At 41.9% G+C, this 20,090-nt stretch overlaps 1 protein-coding gene across 1 annotated transcript in view; it reads left to right on the forward strand.

Annotated features, from left to right (window-relative positions):
• Nucleotides 1-20,090, forward strand: part of DGKQ (diacylglycerol kinase theta) — a 79,223-nt gene that overhangs the window by 36,156 nt on the left and 22,977 nt on the right. Inside the window, 9 exon segments of the mRNA XM_042829398.1 lie at nucleotides 198-323; nucleotides 1,758-1,911; nucleotides 4,843-4,911; nucleotides 13,037-13,137; nucleotides 14,425-14,648; nucleotides 15,447-15,537; nucleotides 17,546-17,600; nucleotides 19,475-19,536; nucleotides 19,792-19,942. Of these exon segments, the coding sequence (XP_042685332.1) occupies nucleotides 198-323; nucleotides 1,758-1,911; nucleotides 4,843-4,911; nucleotides 13,037-13,137; nucleotides 14,425-14,648; nucleotides 15,447-15,537; nucleotides 17,546-17,600; nucleotides 19,475-19,536; nucleotides 19,792-19,942 (1,033 nt within the window).

Raw genomic sequence — 20,090 nt, forward strand, 5'->3', positions numbered from 1 at the left:
GTAATAAATGTTTGGGTAGTTTGATAAGTTCTTTCTGTGAAATACAAGATTGTTGAGGATCTTACTTTTAGTGAAAAAATAACACTCCAGATCTGCTTTCTTAGAGGTTTTTGAGTTACTCATTTAAAATTAGGTTGAAGGTGTGTCTGTAGCTGTTGTCAGGTGTAATCCTGCTAAGCTGTGATGTTTCCTACCAGGACACTTACCATCACCACTGGAGGGAGGGAAACCTTCCTTCAGGAGCTCGTTGTGAAGTTTGCAAAAAAACCTGTGGCTCTTCTGAGGTGCTGTCTGGCATGAGATGTGAATGGTGTGGCATCCTGGTACGTTGTTGGGTATATTTGTGGGAACCAGGTATATTTTTATATATGGAAAATGTATGCATATGTGAAATACCTACGTGCGTGCCTGTCTATATCAGTTGGTGCCATGCCTGCCCGTAGCAGGGGAACTTAGGCTAGATAATCCTTAAGGTTCTTTCCAGCCTATTTATGAAATAGGAAGAAAATGTTTTGTTTTTTTGTTTCCCCTTAGGCACTAACATGAGCAGTTTGCAAAATCACAGTTAATGTATGAACAATGGAATTAAAATTAAATGGAGGCTAACTTATGCTTAAAGATTTCAGCTTGTAAGCACGCAGTTAATTTTGATGCAAAAATCTGAAGCTCTTTTAGTTCACACGTGTTCCAAAAGGTCACAGAGTTACATTCCAATATGCATATTCCTCTGCCAGTACCGAATAGCCCTAACCTGGAATTTCATTTTCAGTAGCAAACGCCAGCTTCTGTCTTTTTTTTCCTTCCACACCACTGACGCTTGATTCCTCTGCAGTGTGACTGTGTCCTTCAGTAGCCTTCATGAATGCCAAGCTGCTGTGCAGATCAGAATTAGTCCCTCAACTGAATACTACCTTTTGTTGAAAGATGATTGCGGTGTAAATTAGCACCACATGCAGGTGGGAACTGAGATGTGCATCTGGTGAACTAAGTCAGTTTGTCATAGAATGCAGGGTGAGGCACACAATGTGGCAATCATTTGAAATGGAAGCCTGACGCTGTGCAATATTTCAGATATTGTTTGAATCATTTATCTATTTATTTTAAAAGTAGCTTTTTTCGTATTTGGAATCTGATTCATGATTTCTGAGGTGGCAGGAGCTCTCTGCAAACAGCCTCATCAACGTGATGCGCAGCATGGCCACAGTTACAGGGCATGCGTGGTCAACAGTAGTGGAGCATCTAGGACAATGAAAAAGACAGAAGCAGGCCAGATGTGTCTTGCAATAGAACTTCACACATATCTTACCCCAGAATTTTGCAAGCTAGTACTTGCCAGCAAGTTGCCTATATGCTTACACTAAAATCAGGTTACTGCTATTTAAAAGTTCTTCAGTTTAAGCTGTCTGCCTTTCTCATGTACCTCAGGAAGCATCCGTGTAGGACAGAAGATCACGGCCTGAAATCAGAATTCTAGTTTTTCCAGATATCTGTCTAAAATTTACTAGGTTGCAACAGAGCAGATTTGTCATACTTGTAGTTTCTTCACTTGTTGAAACTTTCCACCGTTCCTCGTTTAACAACTCGATGGAACAGAATTAAAACCTAGTGTGAAACAATGGCTGATGTCAAGAAAGTGACTTACAAAAGGTCTGTAAACATCCTCGCCAGGTTTTTGCCAATGCAGAACATATTTTGTTACATACACATTCGCTTTCTTGGTGTTTCAGATGATGTCTAACTGATGCTCCTGTTCACAGGCTCATGCTGCTTGCTACGTAGCTGTCTCACCAGAGTGTACCTTTGGACGATTAAGGAACATGATTCTTCCTCCGAGCTGCGTGCAGTTATTTTCTCGCAACTTCAGCAAGCTGCACTGCTTTCGAATATCAGAAAACCTGCAAACAGAATCAGGTAAAAGCTTCTGAAGCTGCGTTCAGCTACTTGATGTGTGTGGTTAACCTGGTGCTTTCGTCCTCCGGAGCCCACAATGGCTGATTTTTGCTGATTCTGTGGCAGTGCTATAGCTTTTTGCTGATGTGATGGGCAGGGTAGGGGTTGTAAATGCATGGTGTGCAAACTGCTGAAACTTCTGTTTGCTGCCACAGGGCAATGGGAAAGCTGCTCCTTCAGTAGTGAGCATACAGAAAGTAAAAATCTAAACTCCAGAAATTTTCCTAGCAGATTATTGTTTGCATAAACACTTGCCGATATACCTGCTTTTTACTTAGCTTGTCATGTGTAAGAATATTGTTATTTGCCTCTCTTCAAGTGCTTCTGTGCTGAAAGTCATGTATTTAGCAGGGTAATGTTCTGCTGCCATCTAGAGTGTATGTTTGTTTAACAGCTCTTTAGGATCAAGGGAATTCTTTTGAACCACTGAAGTATTTTTTGATTGATATTTTGATTCTGTTTCTGAATACAATACACAAAGTAGGTAAAATACAGGTCTTGAAAGTCGGATGTTTGCAGCTGCTCTTTTCTCAGTCTGACAGGTTGCTCTTGAGCTTTCTGCTTCGAACTCCGTTCTGGGGTTGCATTTAGTGTGCTTGTTGGCAGTTATGTGCTGTAGGAACCATGTGCTGCTGTATTCAGAAGGTATAGCAGCAGTGATGCTCCTGCAGGACAATGCTAAGCCTATGCAGTGTGCATACACTGAAATGAGCTGTGAGACTGTGCAGGGTCAGGGGGAGTCTTATTTGGCTTGTTTCTTGCTGGGCCTGATTTTTCTCAGTGAATTATTGTTCTTTTTAATGAATTTGCCTCCTCACCAGGGGAAGTACAGTACGTACTTGGAAGCGATGCAATCTTTAATTCTTCCAGTTTAATACCAGAAATAAATAATCCAGATGAGCTCGTTTATACTAGGAAAGTCCTTACGAATCTTGATTTGTGTGTTGTTTGGTACTTGACAAGTCTCCCAAAAGCTTTAGTGAAGGAACGTTTGTTATTATTAACAAAAGTTAATCAAGAGCCTTTTAAACAGCCTGTTTTGGTCTGGTGTCTGTGATACTAAACAAGTTTATCTTTGAAACAGTGGTGTACTCTTTTAGTTTGTCGGACTTCAGCTCTTTTTTTTAATTTGTAAATCACTTCTATATGAAACTTGAATGCAGACCAGCATGATGGGAAGCATCCAAGGCTACAGCTGTGCTTTCTAGTTTCTCCTTCATTATTTTAAGTGATGAAAGGGAAAGATTTTCACTTCAGTGTAGAGGGCACTTGTTAACGTACGGGTTTTATTATTCACATTCGAGGTATTGTAGTAATAATGTTGTTTGCATTCCTTTAATTAAAATGTACATCTAGTACTTTGAATCAGAAGAATGCTGCGTAGATCAGCCGTTAGCAGGTCAGGGACAGAGTGGAGGGGAAGGAGAAGTGCCCTGGTGCTGTTGTACAGTAATGCTTTGTGGATGGATTGGTCAGTTGTCAGTATGCCCTCAGAGGGTCTTCTCATCCCAAGCCTAATGCTGAATCAAGTGATGTGAGATCGCTGGTGTCTGTTAGCCTGGATGCATCCGTGCTGGAGCCTCTGCGTTCCTTCTCACACACACAGCAGCTCAGAGGAGATGATGGGCTTTATGAAGGAGGAGAAAAGAGCCTGATACCATAATGGTAACTCACCGTGGGATGAGAGGGGAAAGGCCATGTAATCTGATGTTAGATTCCATTTGAGACTGAAGTTTCATGCGTGCCATTCCGTGCCTGCCCCACAAGTCTCCTGCCTTAGTGTATTTCAGAAGTGTTCAGAGAACTTCATTACAGCAGTTTCACGTTGCTGTTTGTGTAGATTTCCCTGCTATCCTGACTGAGAAAGAAATCATAAAAGGAAGATACCAGTTCTTTTCCATCTAACCTGAGAAAAATAAGAGAGTAGGAAGCGGTCAGGAATTATTTTCGTTTATTTTCTCATTCACTTCTTTTGAAGTTTGATTTTGCTTGCAGTGAAATTGTATAAAGCATTCCAGTTTGAAACTTCATCCGTAGATCACTGAAAACAAGGAAAGTATTTCAGTTACTTTCATATTAAAGAAAAGAGTACGTAAAAAACCCAACTCAAATGCTTTGCTGTCGGCTGTTCCCAGCGTCTGTTGAAGCATTAGCCAAGTGTTCTGTGCGTTGCTTGGTCTCCAGGGCTCCTGCTGAGTACTGTATTTCACATGTTGTAATTCTGCTTCTTGGAAGGATTTCCTCTATTAAGATTGTCATCTCCCTCACACCTTTATTGGTCTGAAGTTCTGGCTTAATGCTTCTGTGTTTTTGTTTTTCATGTTTTGGTGTTTGGTTTTGTGTTTTTTTTTCCCCATTATTTTGTTCCTCAATTTCCTGCTTTCTGCCTCTAGGCCTATTTTTTTATAAAGTTATTGCCTGGCTTGTAGCCCAATCAAGACAGGCTGAGAATTTGGACAGGCGGGAGAATGAAAAGCATGATACCATCAGTACTTGGGTTGGCTTTTGTTCCTACAATTTCTGTTCCTACAGAACTACAATTCCTGCACTGATTTGTCAAGATTTGAAACTGACTGATGGAATTGCTGTACGTAATTTGGTAAATAGGCAAATGTCACGTCAGAAGAAGGGGTGGAACACTGCAGTATGAGAGCTAACAGTGGGAAGACTTCACGTATGCTTTCACTGTAGCTACACAACAATGCAATGGGTCGTGTTTTATTAACACTTTGCATGGTATGGATTGTTATTCTGAAATAGCCAGAAGGAAATGAGCTGCTTTCTTCTGACTGGATTCTTTTGTGTTAAACTTCTGTGGAAACCTTAAGCAGCTTTTATTTACCTGGTTCAGATAAGAAGGAGTCCTCCCTTACAATCTTCTTTTTTTCACAGATGAAGGGGATGATATTGATGGGTCCACACAGGGGCCAGCAAAAGATGTCCAAATTTCAACAGATTCAAGTAAGTAGAGTTACAGTAAGTGGTAAATTTTCACCTATTCTGGTCTTTAACTCATTGAATCTTAATTGATTTTACTTTATGAAAAATATTTAATAGTGATTCTTGTAGTGCCAGGTATCAGCTCGAGGTCCAGCACACATCCAGGGCTCCTGCCATCTCATCTCTGCTTTCCACTGGCAGATTACCAGAAGTGTCAATCTGTTCATTACCCTGTCAAATGAGCCACAAAATTTAGTTCCCCTGAATTTCCTTTCTGCTCTTCTGTACTTCAGCACTAAGTTACTTCTGAAAAGGAATAAATCCCAGCTAGCCATCTCACTCAACATGGTAACCAACTAAGGAAGGAATAGTGTTAAAAATCCAGACAAAGGAAAATAATTTGAAGGCCGGACATCGTAACTTTTCAAAACTTCTTCCTTGAAGGCAGCTGGATCTGAATCTTACTGAAGATACCAGGTGAATTTATAGCTTTGATCAGGCATGGTGTACTAGAAATGAACGTATTCCCCTGCAGCAGGATTGAGCCAGGCTGGCACCTTTCAATGCATTTTGTAAATGCATTAATTCTGATATTTTCTGGGCTTAGTATTAGTCAAAACTTTACTTTTCCGATGCTGAAGCCAGCTGTGATTTAAGGGGCAGCCCAGTCCCAATATTATTAGCAGTAAGCAGAAAAGCATGATACTTGTTACCTGGTGCAGCTGCCTGGGTTGCTGTAGAAATTCAAAATCAACAAACAGGGTTGTATCCTCTTTCTTTCTTTTTTTTTTTTTTGTTTGTTTGTTTAAAGCTCTTTCACAGGTAATGTGCTACATTTGGAAGTGTTGTTTGGATTAAAAAAAAGTTAACTCAGTTATGGCTCAGTGATCTCAAGTATGCTTTTATTTCAGTGTTTGAAGCTGCAATCTCTTAATGACTAATAAGTAAGAGAGCATGGTTGGCCTTCAGCATTGCATTGGTTTAACCCTGATGTCCAGCTGAACTGGATATAACCTTGGTTATGTCTTTTGATTCAAGTATCCTGTATGGACTGGAGAATGCAGCAACAGATGGTACATTTGCCTTGAAAATGTTAAGAATCATTCCTTATGTTTAAATATGATAGTTCTCTTAAAGGAAACCATGTGTGTTTTCATAATAAAGACACCAGTATAGATCCTAATCTCTTTGCTGGGATTTAGAAAGTAGAATCATTCCATCCCTAGCTAACCCCTGTTGAGCTATCTCCTTGAAGAATTTGGGAATAAAAGATGAAATGTTTGAAAGCTTCCATTCAGTTGTGCTAGAGGCCTCCAAATCTGATGCCCCCACAGAGTTGAGGCTGCTGCAGCTTCATGTTTCCAGGTTTCTCAGTGGATCCCCAAGATACACCCCCAAGTTCTTTAGTAGTTGGCCTGGACCCTCTCCAGTGGCTGTCATCTCCAGGTGCCTTATCTACTGACACTTGCACACGTTCCTCCCAGGCTGCTCATTCTGCAGGCAGTAGGTCCTGCTTGATGCTTGGAGTTGGTCTGCAGACCCATTCTTGGGTTTTGGGTACTGTGGATATGTGGGTGACAGTGACTTGCAGACCCACTCAGTTGCTGTTTTCAAAAACATGTATGAATGCATGCGTACAGAAGAGCATAACACCTAGCTCCATAACACCAAAAGTGAGAAAGAGCCTTTAATGAGAAGACAGGACAGAACTGATCCAGGTGCAGGCGATGAAGAGCACCCATCTGCAGGTTCTTGATGTGTGACCTGCACCTTTTATCTCCTTATCCCTCTAGTTTCCCATGCTTGTTCCTCCCCACATCACTTCGGTCCCTCTTTTCTCCTCAAGGGGTCCATCCCCTGAGTGTTTCTTACACAGCCCCATAGTGCTCTTCCCGTGCATCCAGTTAGAGACCTCCACACCCATAGGCAGTGATCTCAACTGGTGAGGTGTGGGGCTGACGCCTTTGCGTCAGGGTGTAGGGATTGCCTTCTCTGTTAACTTCTCTGACAAAATTGTTGGGGTTTGCCTGCCTGCCATTGTGCATGTGGGGAGTCAAAGCCAATCAGCTGAAATACCAAACGGCCATGGTCATTGTGTGCTGGACCTTCTCTGCTTGTTCCTAGACAACACACAACAAAAACTGTGCAATATGAATCTGGAGTGAGCCATCCATTAGTTTCTATGTGTCGACACAGTGTGTTTTGCAGGTTTAGGAATGTTACCATGCTGTCTTCCAGGAGTGTCTGAACTGATTATGTTCTGCCAAATGGTTGCTATTCTTAATTCCAGCTTTCCATGTTCTGCAGATAGCTATTTTTCAAAAGCACTGAAAATAAGATTGTATTGATAGTACTGGCCTGCAAAGGCATGCTCTTTCCGTAGAAAAGAAACCAGTGGGAAAAGGTGCAAAGTCTTTATATTAATACTAGAAGAAAATTTGAATTAGTGGCTTGCTGTCTGCTTTGTTTCTTAGCTCTTGTAGTAGGATAATTGATAATATTTTAAGTCAATCATGAAACTTAGATACTGAAACCAAAAGCATACCGAGGTTTCAACCTCAGATGTGTCCTGTCAGGCTCAAGAAGCCTGAGGCAAGCTTTAAACTCATTCACCTTATTTCATGGTAATATGAAGACATAGCGAGGGAAAATATAATAATGTAATAATAATAATAATAATAATAATAAAAAGCAGCAGAGGCTTGTTGTATACATGCAACAAATTGAACCCAGAGGAGCCACCTCAGAAGTTCCTGAAATGAAAAATGAGTCGTTATAGGCTCTTAGGCTTGTGTCAATGTGCAAGGATCTGGGAATACGGAAGGACATCGGATTCTGCCGTGGTTGCTTCCCAGTAATCAATAAAACACTGAGGGCACTTGAATTCCATATAGTAAGGCCTCAACAGCTTTTTTTTACTTTAAAGCTTAGCCACTATAGGTACTGCATGATTGATGATGTTTTTCCATCTCCTCTATGTTTGATGGTACTTCAGGAGGTATTAACTTACAAGTTGAAATGCTGTACATGATGTCACAGTGAAAACTTTTCTTCCTCAAGTTAGTTTTCCTTAATCTGCATTTGAAGATTTTCTGAAGTACTGGCTTGAATACTGGAAAAGGTTGTGTGTGTTGATTTCCTTGGCTGAATTGCCTGTAACTGCTTGGAAAAGAAAAACAAGTCTTCTGAAAAATCATGTGCTGCATTTGTTTTGTTTCACTTTTCCACGACAGTGCTTACCTTTCTTTCTTCTTCTTCCCTCAGCCCTCTTTGTCTGCCTTTTCTGAGACTTCTGAGTGTTGTATTTTCTTTTGGTAAGCTGTCTGTCACTAGCATCTCCCAGTTCCCCTCCCTCCCCAGTAACAACATTTGCTCCCCAGCTTTGCTGCCTGTTTGGTTTGGTTCTCCCTCAGTCACCCTGTCCCTCTCTTGCTCAATGTGTTTTCCTCTCACCGTTGATGTCTCCTACTGACTGGTGGTCAAAACATTTACTACTGTAGATACTTTTTTTAGGGAGGTCAAGCATTTTTTTTCTAAACACACTTCCTGAAAATTTAAAGAGGTTTTCTGGCAAGTATCTTCAAGAGGGAATATTGTAGAATCTCCCTGCGTCGTCATTACCAGAAGGGTATGGAGAGAATACTAGCTGATGTTACTACCTGTCTTAAGGGACCTTGTGACAAGGCTTGTCTGAAGATCTTATTGCTATTTCTCCCTCTTTTTGTCTTTCTTTCTTTCTTTTTTTTTTTTGTGTCAGTCATTTGATAGTGTTCCAAAGTGGGATGCAATGTTCTGTTATTGGTTTTAGCCAAGACACTGACTTACTGCTTGTTAATGTCTTCTCCCAAACCTACTGGCAGAGCAGAGGAAGCCTTTGCTGCAGTTCTCATGCAGGAATACGCTGTTTTCAGCAGTGACCAAGGGCAGCACATGTGGGTGTTCAAAGATTTTTCCTCTCAAGATGCTTAGCCAAATGTGCAGCTGCCATAAAAAAGGCCACTGGGCTCTGCTAAAACAACTTCCAGATAACTGTATCTGTCCCATGTTCTGCTGACATCCACTTTAAATGCGCTGGGAGCCCTAAAGCAGTGGAAGAGGAAGACAAGTGAAACCAGCAGAAGTGTTGATATGTACAGCTGTGATTGGAGAAGTTCTAAAAATCTTCTTGGAGGAAACGGGTAAGCAGTTGGCTACGGGCATGAAAGAGTGTCTGTCACACAGCTCTGCGATCCAGATCTGCTGTGAAACTGTCTGAGCTGATCATGAAAACTGGCTCAGGGAAGCGGCAAGCCTGTTGGTGGCTTTCTTGGAAAAGCATCCAGAAAAAGAAAGAATCAGTGTTCTGTAGTGTCTTGTGAAGCCAAACAAAATGAAAAATGATAGTAATAAACAAAAACAGGTCTCATACCTGTTTTACTGCTGCCTCAAAGACTCTGAGTGGAAATAATGAAACAGCCCGAAATTCACATGCGATGGGTGTTGCATGAGAGCAAAAGGCATGCAGACAGCACATGCTTTGTTTGGAGGGATGGATCTTGATAAGCTAGAATTTCTCTCTTTTCAGATTAAGTTCCACCAATACATTTGATATTAAGCCTGTATTTTTCTTGAAGGGCAAAAACTCTGCCATCTTCTGCTCTCTGCCGTGAGCCACACGTCAGTCTTTTCAGAGGCTGTCCCTTCTGTGGGGACTTTTTTTAAGTCACGGGATACGAGTCATGAAATGCTATTTATCTTTTTTCCAGTACGTAGGCCTTGTAAAACTAGTTTCATGATTTGGTAAGTTATGCCTGGAGTTGACCTTGTAGTTGTCTTCCCCTTGAGAAGGCTAATCACGAAGAGCAGTCTTTTCTTTTCAGCTGAGAGTTCTGGCTGAGTTGAAGATGATGCTCTGTTTTCCACAGTGAGCAAACCTGTGGAACACGGCTGCTTATTGGGGCTAGTCCACAAGAATAATAGGTAATAATAAATAATATGTTTTTCAGAGAAAAGACATTGTATTGTTAGTTTAGTGCATTTGGAAAAACATGAAAGTTCTAAAGCAAAAGTGTTTTTCAGTGAAATATTAATAAGTTAGGCAGCAACTCCTTGAAATTATAACATTTCAATGCATTTGTTCATTATTAGCAATATTAGCATTAGCAATAATTTTTTAGTACTAAAAGGTGAGACATGCACCTCACTTACATAATTTTATCATTCTCTTTAACTTCACATTTGGAGCAGGAGAGTGAGAGAGTGTTATTTAATGATAGTGATTATAGTTGGTCTTCTTGTCCAGGGTTAGTTTGATGTATACAGACTCACAGAAGACACCCCAGTAACAGTCACGACGTGGATTTGCACTTGAATTAGTAGAGAAATGTTTTTCCAGGTGACTGTGGTCAAATAAGAAGCTGTTCAGCTTTTTGTTTGTCCCCAGAAGCCCATCTAGAAGAAAGCCAGCTTTCCTCAGTTTGTAGTAAAAGTGACCCCGGTGAGGAGGACTGTGAAAAAGAAGTTAGAGGTGGTTTTTTTGTCCTCGTAAATAGAAGTTGTTCTATATGATAAGTAATTGTACTGTAGGAAAGCAGGGTTGAGCGTACTGCAGAGCTGCAGTGAGGGGAACATGCTTGAGATCCAAATTCTTCCTTGCAAGTCAGTTTAAGTCAAGACAGCCCTGTGCAATGTTTGTCTGATCTGACGAAGTGGAAAGCTCATAAAAACCTCCAGATAAAATTACTGAGGATTCTGTCAGGACGTATCTTACAAGGAGACTACAAAGGCAGATTGAATGAAAACAAGTACGAAAACTTGGATGTCTGTTTTTATTCTCAGATGGTTGTCTACCATCTGGACTGCTAAAGAAAACAGTAGAGATCTTGATGGTGTTACGAAAGGTCATGCTCAGAACATTGGTTGTGCTTCAGCAACATGTTTGTTGTGTTTTCTCAAGTCGTGTTAACCCGAGATCAGGTCACCCGGGACACAGTGTCTTCTGGTTACAATCTGTCCATGCTGCAGTAACCATGCAGATCACTGTGGCAGATACCTGTTTCTAAAATAATATCACTCTTTCTGACATTAATCCAGCAGCTTTAAAACGAGTAGGTCGTTTTTTTTTGCTATTAAGAAGTTGTGAACATCTGTTACCATGTCAGCGCAGTGGCAGTAGACTTATAAGGGTGGTTCAGAAGTGAGAGTCGATAGTGCTTACATGTGCCCATGCTGCGACTGGAAAACAAAGAATGATGTCCAGTGTCCAGTTGGGTTTTGAATATCCTCAAGAGCAGGGACACACAGCCTCCCCAGGCAACGTGTTCCAGTGTTCTACCAATCTCACAGTGCATTTCAACCTAAGAAAAAATGTTTGCAGTTTCTGCCTATGGCCTCTTCTCTGCTCACACCGACACTCTTGTGTTACAAACTTGAATGTGTGGATAAGACTCCCTGAGCATTCATTCTCCACTGAGGACACGCACAGCCTCTCCTCGTATGAGAGATACTTTTGTTCCTCTGCCCCTTCATCATTTGTATGAGTCATTCCTGCTCTTGGTACAGTACATGTCCTTCTTGTCCTGAAGACCACAGGACTGGAGTGAAGTCCTCCAGATGAGGTTTTGACAAGGCTAAGCAAAGGCAGACTGACCTGTGTCAGTCTGATAACCATCTTTGTCAGTGGGATTTTTCTTTCAGGGTGAGAATCTTGTTTAAAACATGCTGTTATCAAACATAAAGTTGGAAGAACCTTTTGTTCTCAGTGTTTGCTTTCGATGGGAGTCACAAAGTACACATGGAAACATCCTGCAACCTTTGTTTGATGTCCTGTGAGTCAGGATGTTCCAACACGTCTATTAGACACAGTGTATGTGAATGCTATCAGGGCATCAGTGAAACATTCTGGCAAAGCAGTAATTTGCTGCAGTCTTTACCAAGAGGCCCTCACTGCAGCACAGAGAAACACAACAATGGATTTCTGCCTGGGATTCTTGGTTGCTTCTTCCAACCACCACCTAGCAATGAGCTGTTGATATTTTGTTTAACTTGCTCCTCCAGCTCTCCTTTTTCACCATTAAACATAGCTCAACAGTGTAGCTCTTCACACCTGCACGCCAGTACTAATTCAGAACATGAGGTTTTCAGTACCATGAAACATCCTAAGCTGAAAGTGAAAGATGAAGCTGCACTCCATGTCAGTACAGCTCCATCACAGCGCGCATTAACAGGCTGCACGACGAACCAGCCGTGTGGCTTTGTGTCCAGCCTGTGAGCGTTTCAGATCTGCAAGTCATCAGCTCCGACCAGCTGTACTGCCTTATGGTGACCGCAGCGCAGCTCCATTACCAGATCGGCTCTGTCACGCTACTGCACACACAGGGACTTCTGTCACCAGCTCTGCTGTGAACTCTCAGGCTCGCTCGCTTTCCGAGCTGCTCAGGAGCTGCCTGTTCTCTTACAACTTGACCACGCTTTACTGCTGCTTCCAAAAGACTCGCTGAAATAAGACAAACATTTGGTCCTATGGTGGACTTTGGCAGAGCAGGTCCTGCCTCAGCTTTGTGGGAAGATCAGTCTGCACCCCTTAATGCTTCACCCCTTCAGAGGCATCTGCTGGCAGCCCGCGCCCCGTGCTCTGAGCAGGGCCTTCGTAAGGCTGCGGTGACACGCAGCACAGCCAAGTGCCCTAGTGCTCCAGTTGCTGCAGCTTTCTTCTCATTTTCATGCCGTTCCTCTGCTTTCTCATGTCACCTGGACCAGCTATTTCAGTCTTCCTTCAGAGGGATGCTGTCTGACGTGGCAGTGCTGTGGGAGCTGTTTGGAAGTGATGGTTTGGTGTTGTTTTTCACACTGTTGAGCTGGTCAATAACAAAGGCAGTCATGAATGGTAAGAATGAAAATGCGATGAGATAAGCATTGTGGTCTCTTAACCAAAACCCAGATACATTTTCTGTTACTTAAAATGCTCTTCTGTATTTTGTCCATAAGTGTACACCTGTTCTAAATGCGCGTCGACGGAACAAAGAAGTTCAGGCTTGTAAGTTGTGATGAAAAAGCAATTAGCTGGATTAAAAGCTGGTTTTGAATAGTTCCGTTGTATGATTCCTGTGCAGGTAGCTTTGTGATTTGAGGGGTGCCTTATTGAAATACAATAATTGTTTTCATTCAGGTAAACAAACGTTAAAGATATTTGATGGGAGTGATGCAGTGAAACGCAATCAATTTCGACTGATTTCAGTTCCAAGGATTGCAAAAAATGAAGAAGTTGTGGTAAGATACCCAGTGAAGGTCTATACTGCAGTGCCATGAAGGAGCAAATAATTTATATATTGCAATATTCAAAGGCATAATATTGTACAAATGTAACTCAACAGCAAAATCTCTACGTGGTCTAGAATATTTTAATGTAATTTGGTTTCTTCATGTAATTATTGTAAAACATCTGTAGATGTTGTCTAGATGTCTGTTGCATAATGAGTCCTACAGCATACGCAGCAGAAAATCACTTGTTATTCAGTCTTTCTCCTCCTGTTACAAAGTCTGATTTTACTAATGTGAGCTGGATGTATTCAGGATATATGTACAGTGTACGAGATAATCAGCTCCTTAGATCTCATTCCTCTTCTGTAGTTTGGAAGTCACTAGTTGTTTGAAGTTGATGCTACATAGCCACCACCGTTGCACTTTCAACACTGACATCTGTTGCTTGATGGTGAAAGTAGTGAATTATTGATGGCATAATGACCACTGTGCAGCTGTTTCAGTGTTCTTTATTGGGTGAAAAGATGACTGTGCTCAGCCACGTGTTCTTGATTTATAGCTAAGCAGAGATCCCATGCTGTGCAGAGCATAGCCCAGGGGGTGTATGGGGAGTTGCACCATTGAAGGATGAGGACTCCCAGGTCGTAAAGCAATTGTCGTGGGAGTCTGCAGAATGCATTGCCCCAGAATTACTGAAGGTTAAAGCTCATTGGAATTGTTATCTTGATAGTGTGCTTAAAGTGAGTGGGAGTTTTGAAAACCGCTTTTAACATTCTACATCAATAGTCTCCTCGGAAATTTTCACAGCAGGCTGGAAGCACTTTTATTTAGGATTGCTACTTTTAAGCACATTTTGTCAGGCTGCTGCATATAATTCTAGATTAGATTACTGCCAGTTTTCCTAAAAGACGTAGCGGGCTGTGTTCACTGCAGAGTGTGTGTGCAAAATGCAGTGTAACTTACCATCTTCCTTGTGGAGTAAATTTTGCCTGCACTGCACCTGCTTATTGGTGCTGAATTTTGCTTTTAATCATGGAGTTTAAGTGACTGCCACTTGAGAAAAGTACTGTGCTCGGGTCGGTGCTTTCCACTGATTCCTTCCCTCTGGTAACTCAGTTTTTCTTTTGATTTCTCCCACGGAAATTTGCTTTCAAAACTTTGTTGTTGTTTTTCCCTATTGTTCTGTGCTTAAAACATGTTGTAATTCTGCAAGCAGGGTATTCATGAACATCAGTGGCTATATGAGTATTACTGTGCCATTTCATGGATACGATAATTTATCTTTCTGTGCTGTAGGAAGCTGCTTTGAGAGCATACTATATAAATGATGACCAGCAGGAGTATGAGCTGCAGACCTTTACGCAGCAGGCACTGCTGTCTGATGACATTATCAACAGGAATGATGCTGCAGAAGACAGCAACTTGGGCTTAATATTCCGAGAATCTGTTCCCGAAGCCTGGATTATTAGAGCCAAACCAAAGGATGAGGAGGTGATCAGAATTTATCCTGCCTGGCTGTGGTGAGTGCTTATTACTCTGAAGTTGCCTTCCTTAGCTACGTTTGTCCTCTGTAGTTGCACAGCAAGTTTCAGTCATCGAGATCTCATTAGTGTAACAGACAGTGTCTGTTTTTTCTTTTGTACTGAAGGATTCTCTTGCTTACTTTTCTGAAAAAGAAGTATACACAGTATTCATTTCAGTGCATGAAAACCTGCTCGTGGGTTCTTTTAGATGCACAGAACACGTTATGTTCAGTTCTGTTGCTGTGCATTTCACCAAGGCAATGGAACTTTACCTTAAGTGCGTCTGCAAACAAATGAGGACAGATACACAGTGTTTGACAGCTTGATGTTCTTGTGTAAGAAGTGTTAATTACAAAGAATTTAGTACAACTTCTAATGTGAGAACAGGAGGAAAAATTAAAGGCAAAATGTCTGTTCCATTTACCTCTGACACTGTACATTTTAAGCATTTTTAGCAGCGAAGAGTAGCTGATAACCTATTTATTAAAAGCAGTGAAATAAAATGTAAACATTTGCTCATTTTAATACTGCAACTACATTGCCAAACTTCACCTGGGACCTTCGTTTAGTTCTGTGTATAGGAACAGATTCATTTGCAGTGCTACAGTTTTAAAGACTGGTTAAAGTGTGTGCATGTCTAATGTGGCTGATCCTGAATTTGACTAAAGAACATTTTCATTTGAAACAAATCTCTTTCTAAACTCGCTGTAAATTTGCCATTTAGTTAAAAGAAGGGTGTGCAATTAGGTGAAATTGTTGTCCTGAGAAGTGTAAGTATTGCTTTTTTCTTTCCAGGGAGGGAATGGCATACATTTCTCTTCGAGTAAATAAGAATAGCACTACACAGACTGTGATCAAAGAAGCTCTGCCATTACTTGGAAGGCAGGTAAATACGAGATAATAAACACGTCTCTGTGTCACCTGGGTGACCTTCAGGTGGGCTGTACATGTTTTCCTCAGAGAAGGATTCTTATTGCTCCATTTGCTGTTAATGTTGATATTGTTAGTGCTTTCTAGGCAATCCTCTGTGGATCTTTCAGTCTTTCAGAGGTGGACCTAGTTGCTCTGTGCTGAAAGTTAACATCAATCTTCCCCAGTCAAACAAATCTGCCTGTAACACAAGTTTTGATGTATGCAGTGCACTTTCTCTGACTGCATATGTCTTTAAATACAGGTGTATATAAATACATTGCTTATCTTGCTGGGGAATTTCAGCAATCATTGCGAAGACAGTCGTGTTTGTCTCTGACTCGGCAAAGAATCACCTCAAGGCTGAATGGCCACAAGGCTTACCATCTCTGTTCCTTCCAGCCTCGATGCAAAATGGTTGCGTGCATCTTGTATCCCTTGAAGGCACACGTTGTCCACACAATATGATCTCTTTTCAGCCTTCCTGTTTTACGCTTGGTGCCGAGACAGTACAGCTTTAGTGAAACATGTTGGTAGAACTTGTAAGTGTGCCAAAGCACTGTCAGTCTGAATCAAACACACAGCTGTGGAGACACGAATCTGTAGTGTGTGCATTTCATTCACCAGTTTGTGAGCTCAGCAGCCATCAGCACGCTTCCTCTGCTGCAGGGAATAGCCGTGCTCACAGAGGGCAACCATCATCTTCTGCATTCAGTTCCTCACAGGGCACTTTGAGGCATGCACATGGCTGGCTGTTGGAAACTGGTGGTATAGTGGTAGACCTCTGTCTTTGTGTACATGCTGTGAAGTATGTGGCAGCACTTGTTTTGCATCACAGGATGATCCTAGGATTTGTTTGTAGTAGTTTTCTTCAGGTGTTGCAGACCCTCTAACAGAACTTGGGAATTCTTGTCTGAAACCTCTGGACAAAAGCATAAGTTGAACGAGATGGAATCAGAATCGTAGAATGGCATGGGTTGAAAAGGACCACAATGATCATTCAGTTTCAGCCCCTCTGCTGTGTGCAGACCAGGCTTCCCAGAGCCACATCCAGCATGGCCTTGAATGGATGTGATAGCTAGGCTTGGAAAATGTCTCCAGATTTCTATATTTGGGAAGCTAGTTTGCAGTTGTGAGAGACTTAGTTCTCTGGAGCACTTGCAGTTTTCTCTGATGCTGTTGGTTCTCTGTTGTCTATATGAAAGTACATACAGGGAAACACTTTTTAATATCCAGAATTTGCATGCACTGAAGATCCTCTCCAAAGAGCTGTCATCAAATTTCAGGCAAATCAGGAGTAATAGGTGAGACTTTTAATATCTTAGTCCACGGCATGCAAGCTAAGTTCATTAATCCTCTGAGTCTCCAATACTAAAATGGAGATTGGCTCAGTCCTGAGTGTCGTGTGTTTCCAGGGCACAATAACCCTAGCAAATGATTGAACTTCTGGCCTTTGTTCTCTAACTGTGAGGCAGTCAGGTGTTCCCTGCAGTGCTGGCAGTACAGTTTGGAGGAGAGACATGTCACGTAAGAAGAGATTCTTTCCCTCAGTGCCGATGGAGTGCTGCAAGAGATGAAGGCTGAGGAGCCTGCTTTTGCCAAGCCTGGTGCCTGGCTGATCTTCTCAAAGAGCAGGTTCATTCCTTGTCCTGCATGCTTGCTCTGGACATACACTGTGGATATAGCCTAGCAGGGCTGCTGGTCGCTGAGCCAGTAGTGTTAGCAGTGCCTGGTGGGTGTTCTTTCTCTATAGGGCTGTTAGAATGCCCATGTAGTCAAGAACACAGTGGCTTGACAGCGTGTGCAAGAGACTGCTGAATCCGAAGGACTATCTTAGGGATGGTTTTAATTGAGATTGATCCTAAAATGTTTAATTTTCCATTCTTTGTGTGCGCTGTGGATAACATAACGTGTAAGTACCAAGCAAAACTGTATTGTGTTTGGAAACTGTTTTTGTATTTTTTGTGTGCTCCATCTTTTGGCAGACGGGGTGCCTCCAGAATTTCAAGCTGGTTGAAGTGCTGATGGGCAGTAAGCAAGGTAAGTGAAGGAGCACTGACCAAAGGCACATCTGTAAGTGATCTTGAAGCACTTATTTTAACACAGTCACAGTTAGTTAATTTTTTTAAATACCTGCCGTCATAAATGAAACTTCATCATCACGTTGGAATGCTTGTTTGGAAGTGACGGTGATTATTTTCAGTCATGCATGTCCTGTGGGCATACAGTTCCCTCCAGTTTCTCCATCATCACGCAGAGATTAATTACTGGCTTCTGATGGATGTTAATATTTTGAACTTTGTCTTGGGAAGCTAACTTTAACTGACATAAATGTCCTAACTGCAGTTATATAGGAAAGATTATGTGTAACGTTTATTTTGCTCCCTTCCTTCTCTTTTGTCTTGGCACTTGCCCTCAGATGAGACCAAATTCAAGTCCTGAAGAAGTCCAAAGGACACTTTTTTTTGAGGTTCTTTTGGTCAGTCCAAGGAGTATCTGTGTGCCTTATGAAATACTGAAATGCAGTATAAGCATTGCTCAACAAGCCTGTGAGCCTGCAGATATTATGCAGATTTGCACCTGTTTGTGCTGCATTCCTTTGTTTGTAAGGTGTCACGGAGAGAGATATAAAGCCAATGAAGTGTATAAAGAAGTAACTAAATAATAAAGCAATGACATGCCAATGAAGAGTCCAGCAGTGTGCCCTCACAGCCCAGAAAGCCAGCCATACCCTGGGCTGCATCAAAAGAAGTGTGGCAAGCAGGGCGAGGGAGGAGATCCTGACCCTCTGCTTTGCATTGGTGAGAGCTCACCTGGAGCATTGCGTGGGGAGTCCTCAGAGCAGGGGAGATACAAACCTGCTGGAGCACGTCCAGAGGAGGGCCACAGAAACGACCCGTGGAATGGAACAGCTCTTCTCTGAGGGCAGACTGAGAGCTGGGGCTGTGCAGCATGGAGAAATAAAGGCTGTGAGGTGACCCGAGAGCAGCCCGTCAGTATCTAAAGGGGAGCTACAGGAAAGAAGGGAACAGACTCTTAAGAAGGGTCTGCGGTGATAGGACAGGGGGAAATGGTTTCAAGCTGAAGGAGATTTACCTTGGGTATAAGGAAGAAGCTTTTTCCAGTAAGGGTGGTGAAGCACTGGCACAGGTTGCCTAGAGGTGTAGTGAATGCCCATAACTGGAGACATTCAAAGTCAGGCTGGATGGGGCTCTGAGCACCTGATTGAGCTGTGGATGTACACTGCAGGGGAGTTGGATGGGGGGACCTTTAAAAGTCTTCTTCAACTCTAAGGATTCTGTGATTGTAAGTGGTGTAAAGATATTCTGCCTGTTCCCGAATAAATATCACTGTGATTCAAGTACTGAACTACAGCTTCACCTTCTTTTTTATTAGCTTTTTCAGTTAATTCGGTTCTATAAAGTTATTGTAGCCTTGTGAATCTCGGTTAGTTTCCGGTGCTCTGTTTTAAATCATCATACCATCATCATCAGCTTCTCTGAGGATCACCTATGATTCGGTGATACAGCTTTGCTTCAGTTGGAAGTTGTTGAAATTGTTCTAATGTTTCAGTAGAGTATGGAAGTTGGTTGTTCTCAGGAATTGTTGGCTAGTTGTCAGGAAATGTAGTTTTAAAGTCTTACAGTGTCTAGCAGTTGGCTTCGTAACAGAGGATGGCTTGTCTTTTGCATGTCTTCAGAGACAAAGGTGTCTAAGAGCTGTGAACAAATTCAGTACCTTCATGGTTTGTCTCTGGACAAGAGTGGCTCAGGTCTGCGTATTCTTTGATGTTAGGTGTACGCCGTGTTCTGAATGTTCCCTCAAATTTTGGTGATGTATCTGTGTGTTTAAATTGAGCCTGATGTTAACATGCACTGCTCGCAGACATTGACCAGTGTTCTTTCTGTCTCTAGTTCAGCGCATGGTGTTGGACAATCAGGAGCTGATTCTACACAGACTCGAAGACATAAGAAAGGTATATCTGAAAGAGAAGAAAAATCCCTCTTTTATAGCAACTGGGGGGTCCCCTTTCTTACAGAAGAAAAATAGTGCTGAGTTACTCTCCCACATGGCTCATCTGTAGAGAAGCCAAACGCTTGGATTAAAGTTTGTTGCTGTTTATGATCCATCCGTAGAGGCTGTAGTCACTAAGTGCAGAAGAATCTGGAGTTTTGTTGCCTGCTCACAAAATTTCATGTCATTCGTATGTCTATATTTTTTACTTTTGCAGATTTCAGTACGCCAGATGAATCAAACAAGGTTTTACATAGTGGAGAACAGTAAATCCGCTGTACAAGTAAATATGTTTGTTGGTGGGCTCCCACCTCTGCTTTCCCCTGAAGAGTACATGAATATTCTCAAGGATGAATTAGCTATCAAAAGTAAGTAAACAGCTGTGATCTGAGATCTGCTCCCCGTTATACACAAAGCTTTTTTGTAAAGTAGTGTCTGTTGCTCCTTACTGTTTTTCTTTGTACCTTGTGATTCTGTTACAAAAAATCTGTCTGCCAGCTACCCTGAAGGGAGCTT

Source organism: Centrocercus urophasianus, unplaced genomic scaffold, assembly GCF_019232065.1.
Source record: "Centrocercus urophasianus isolate 14NV4802_14NV808 unplaced genomic scaffold, USGS_Curo_1.0 seq_31, whole genome shotgun sequence".
In the NCBI taxonomy this organism is placed as follows: domain Eukaryota; kingdom Metazoa; phylum Chordata; class Aves; order Galliformes; family Phasianidae; genus Centrocercus; species Centrocercus urophasianus.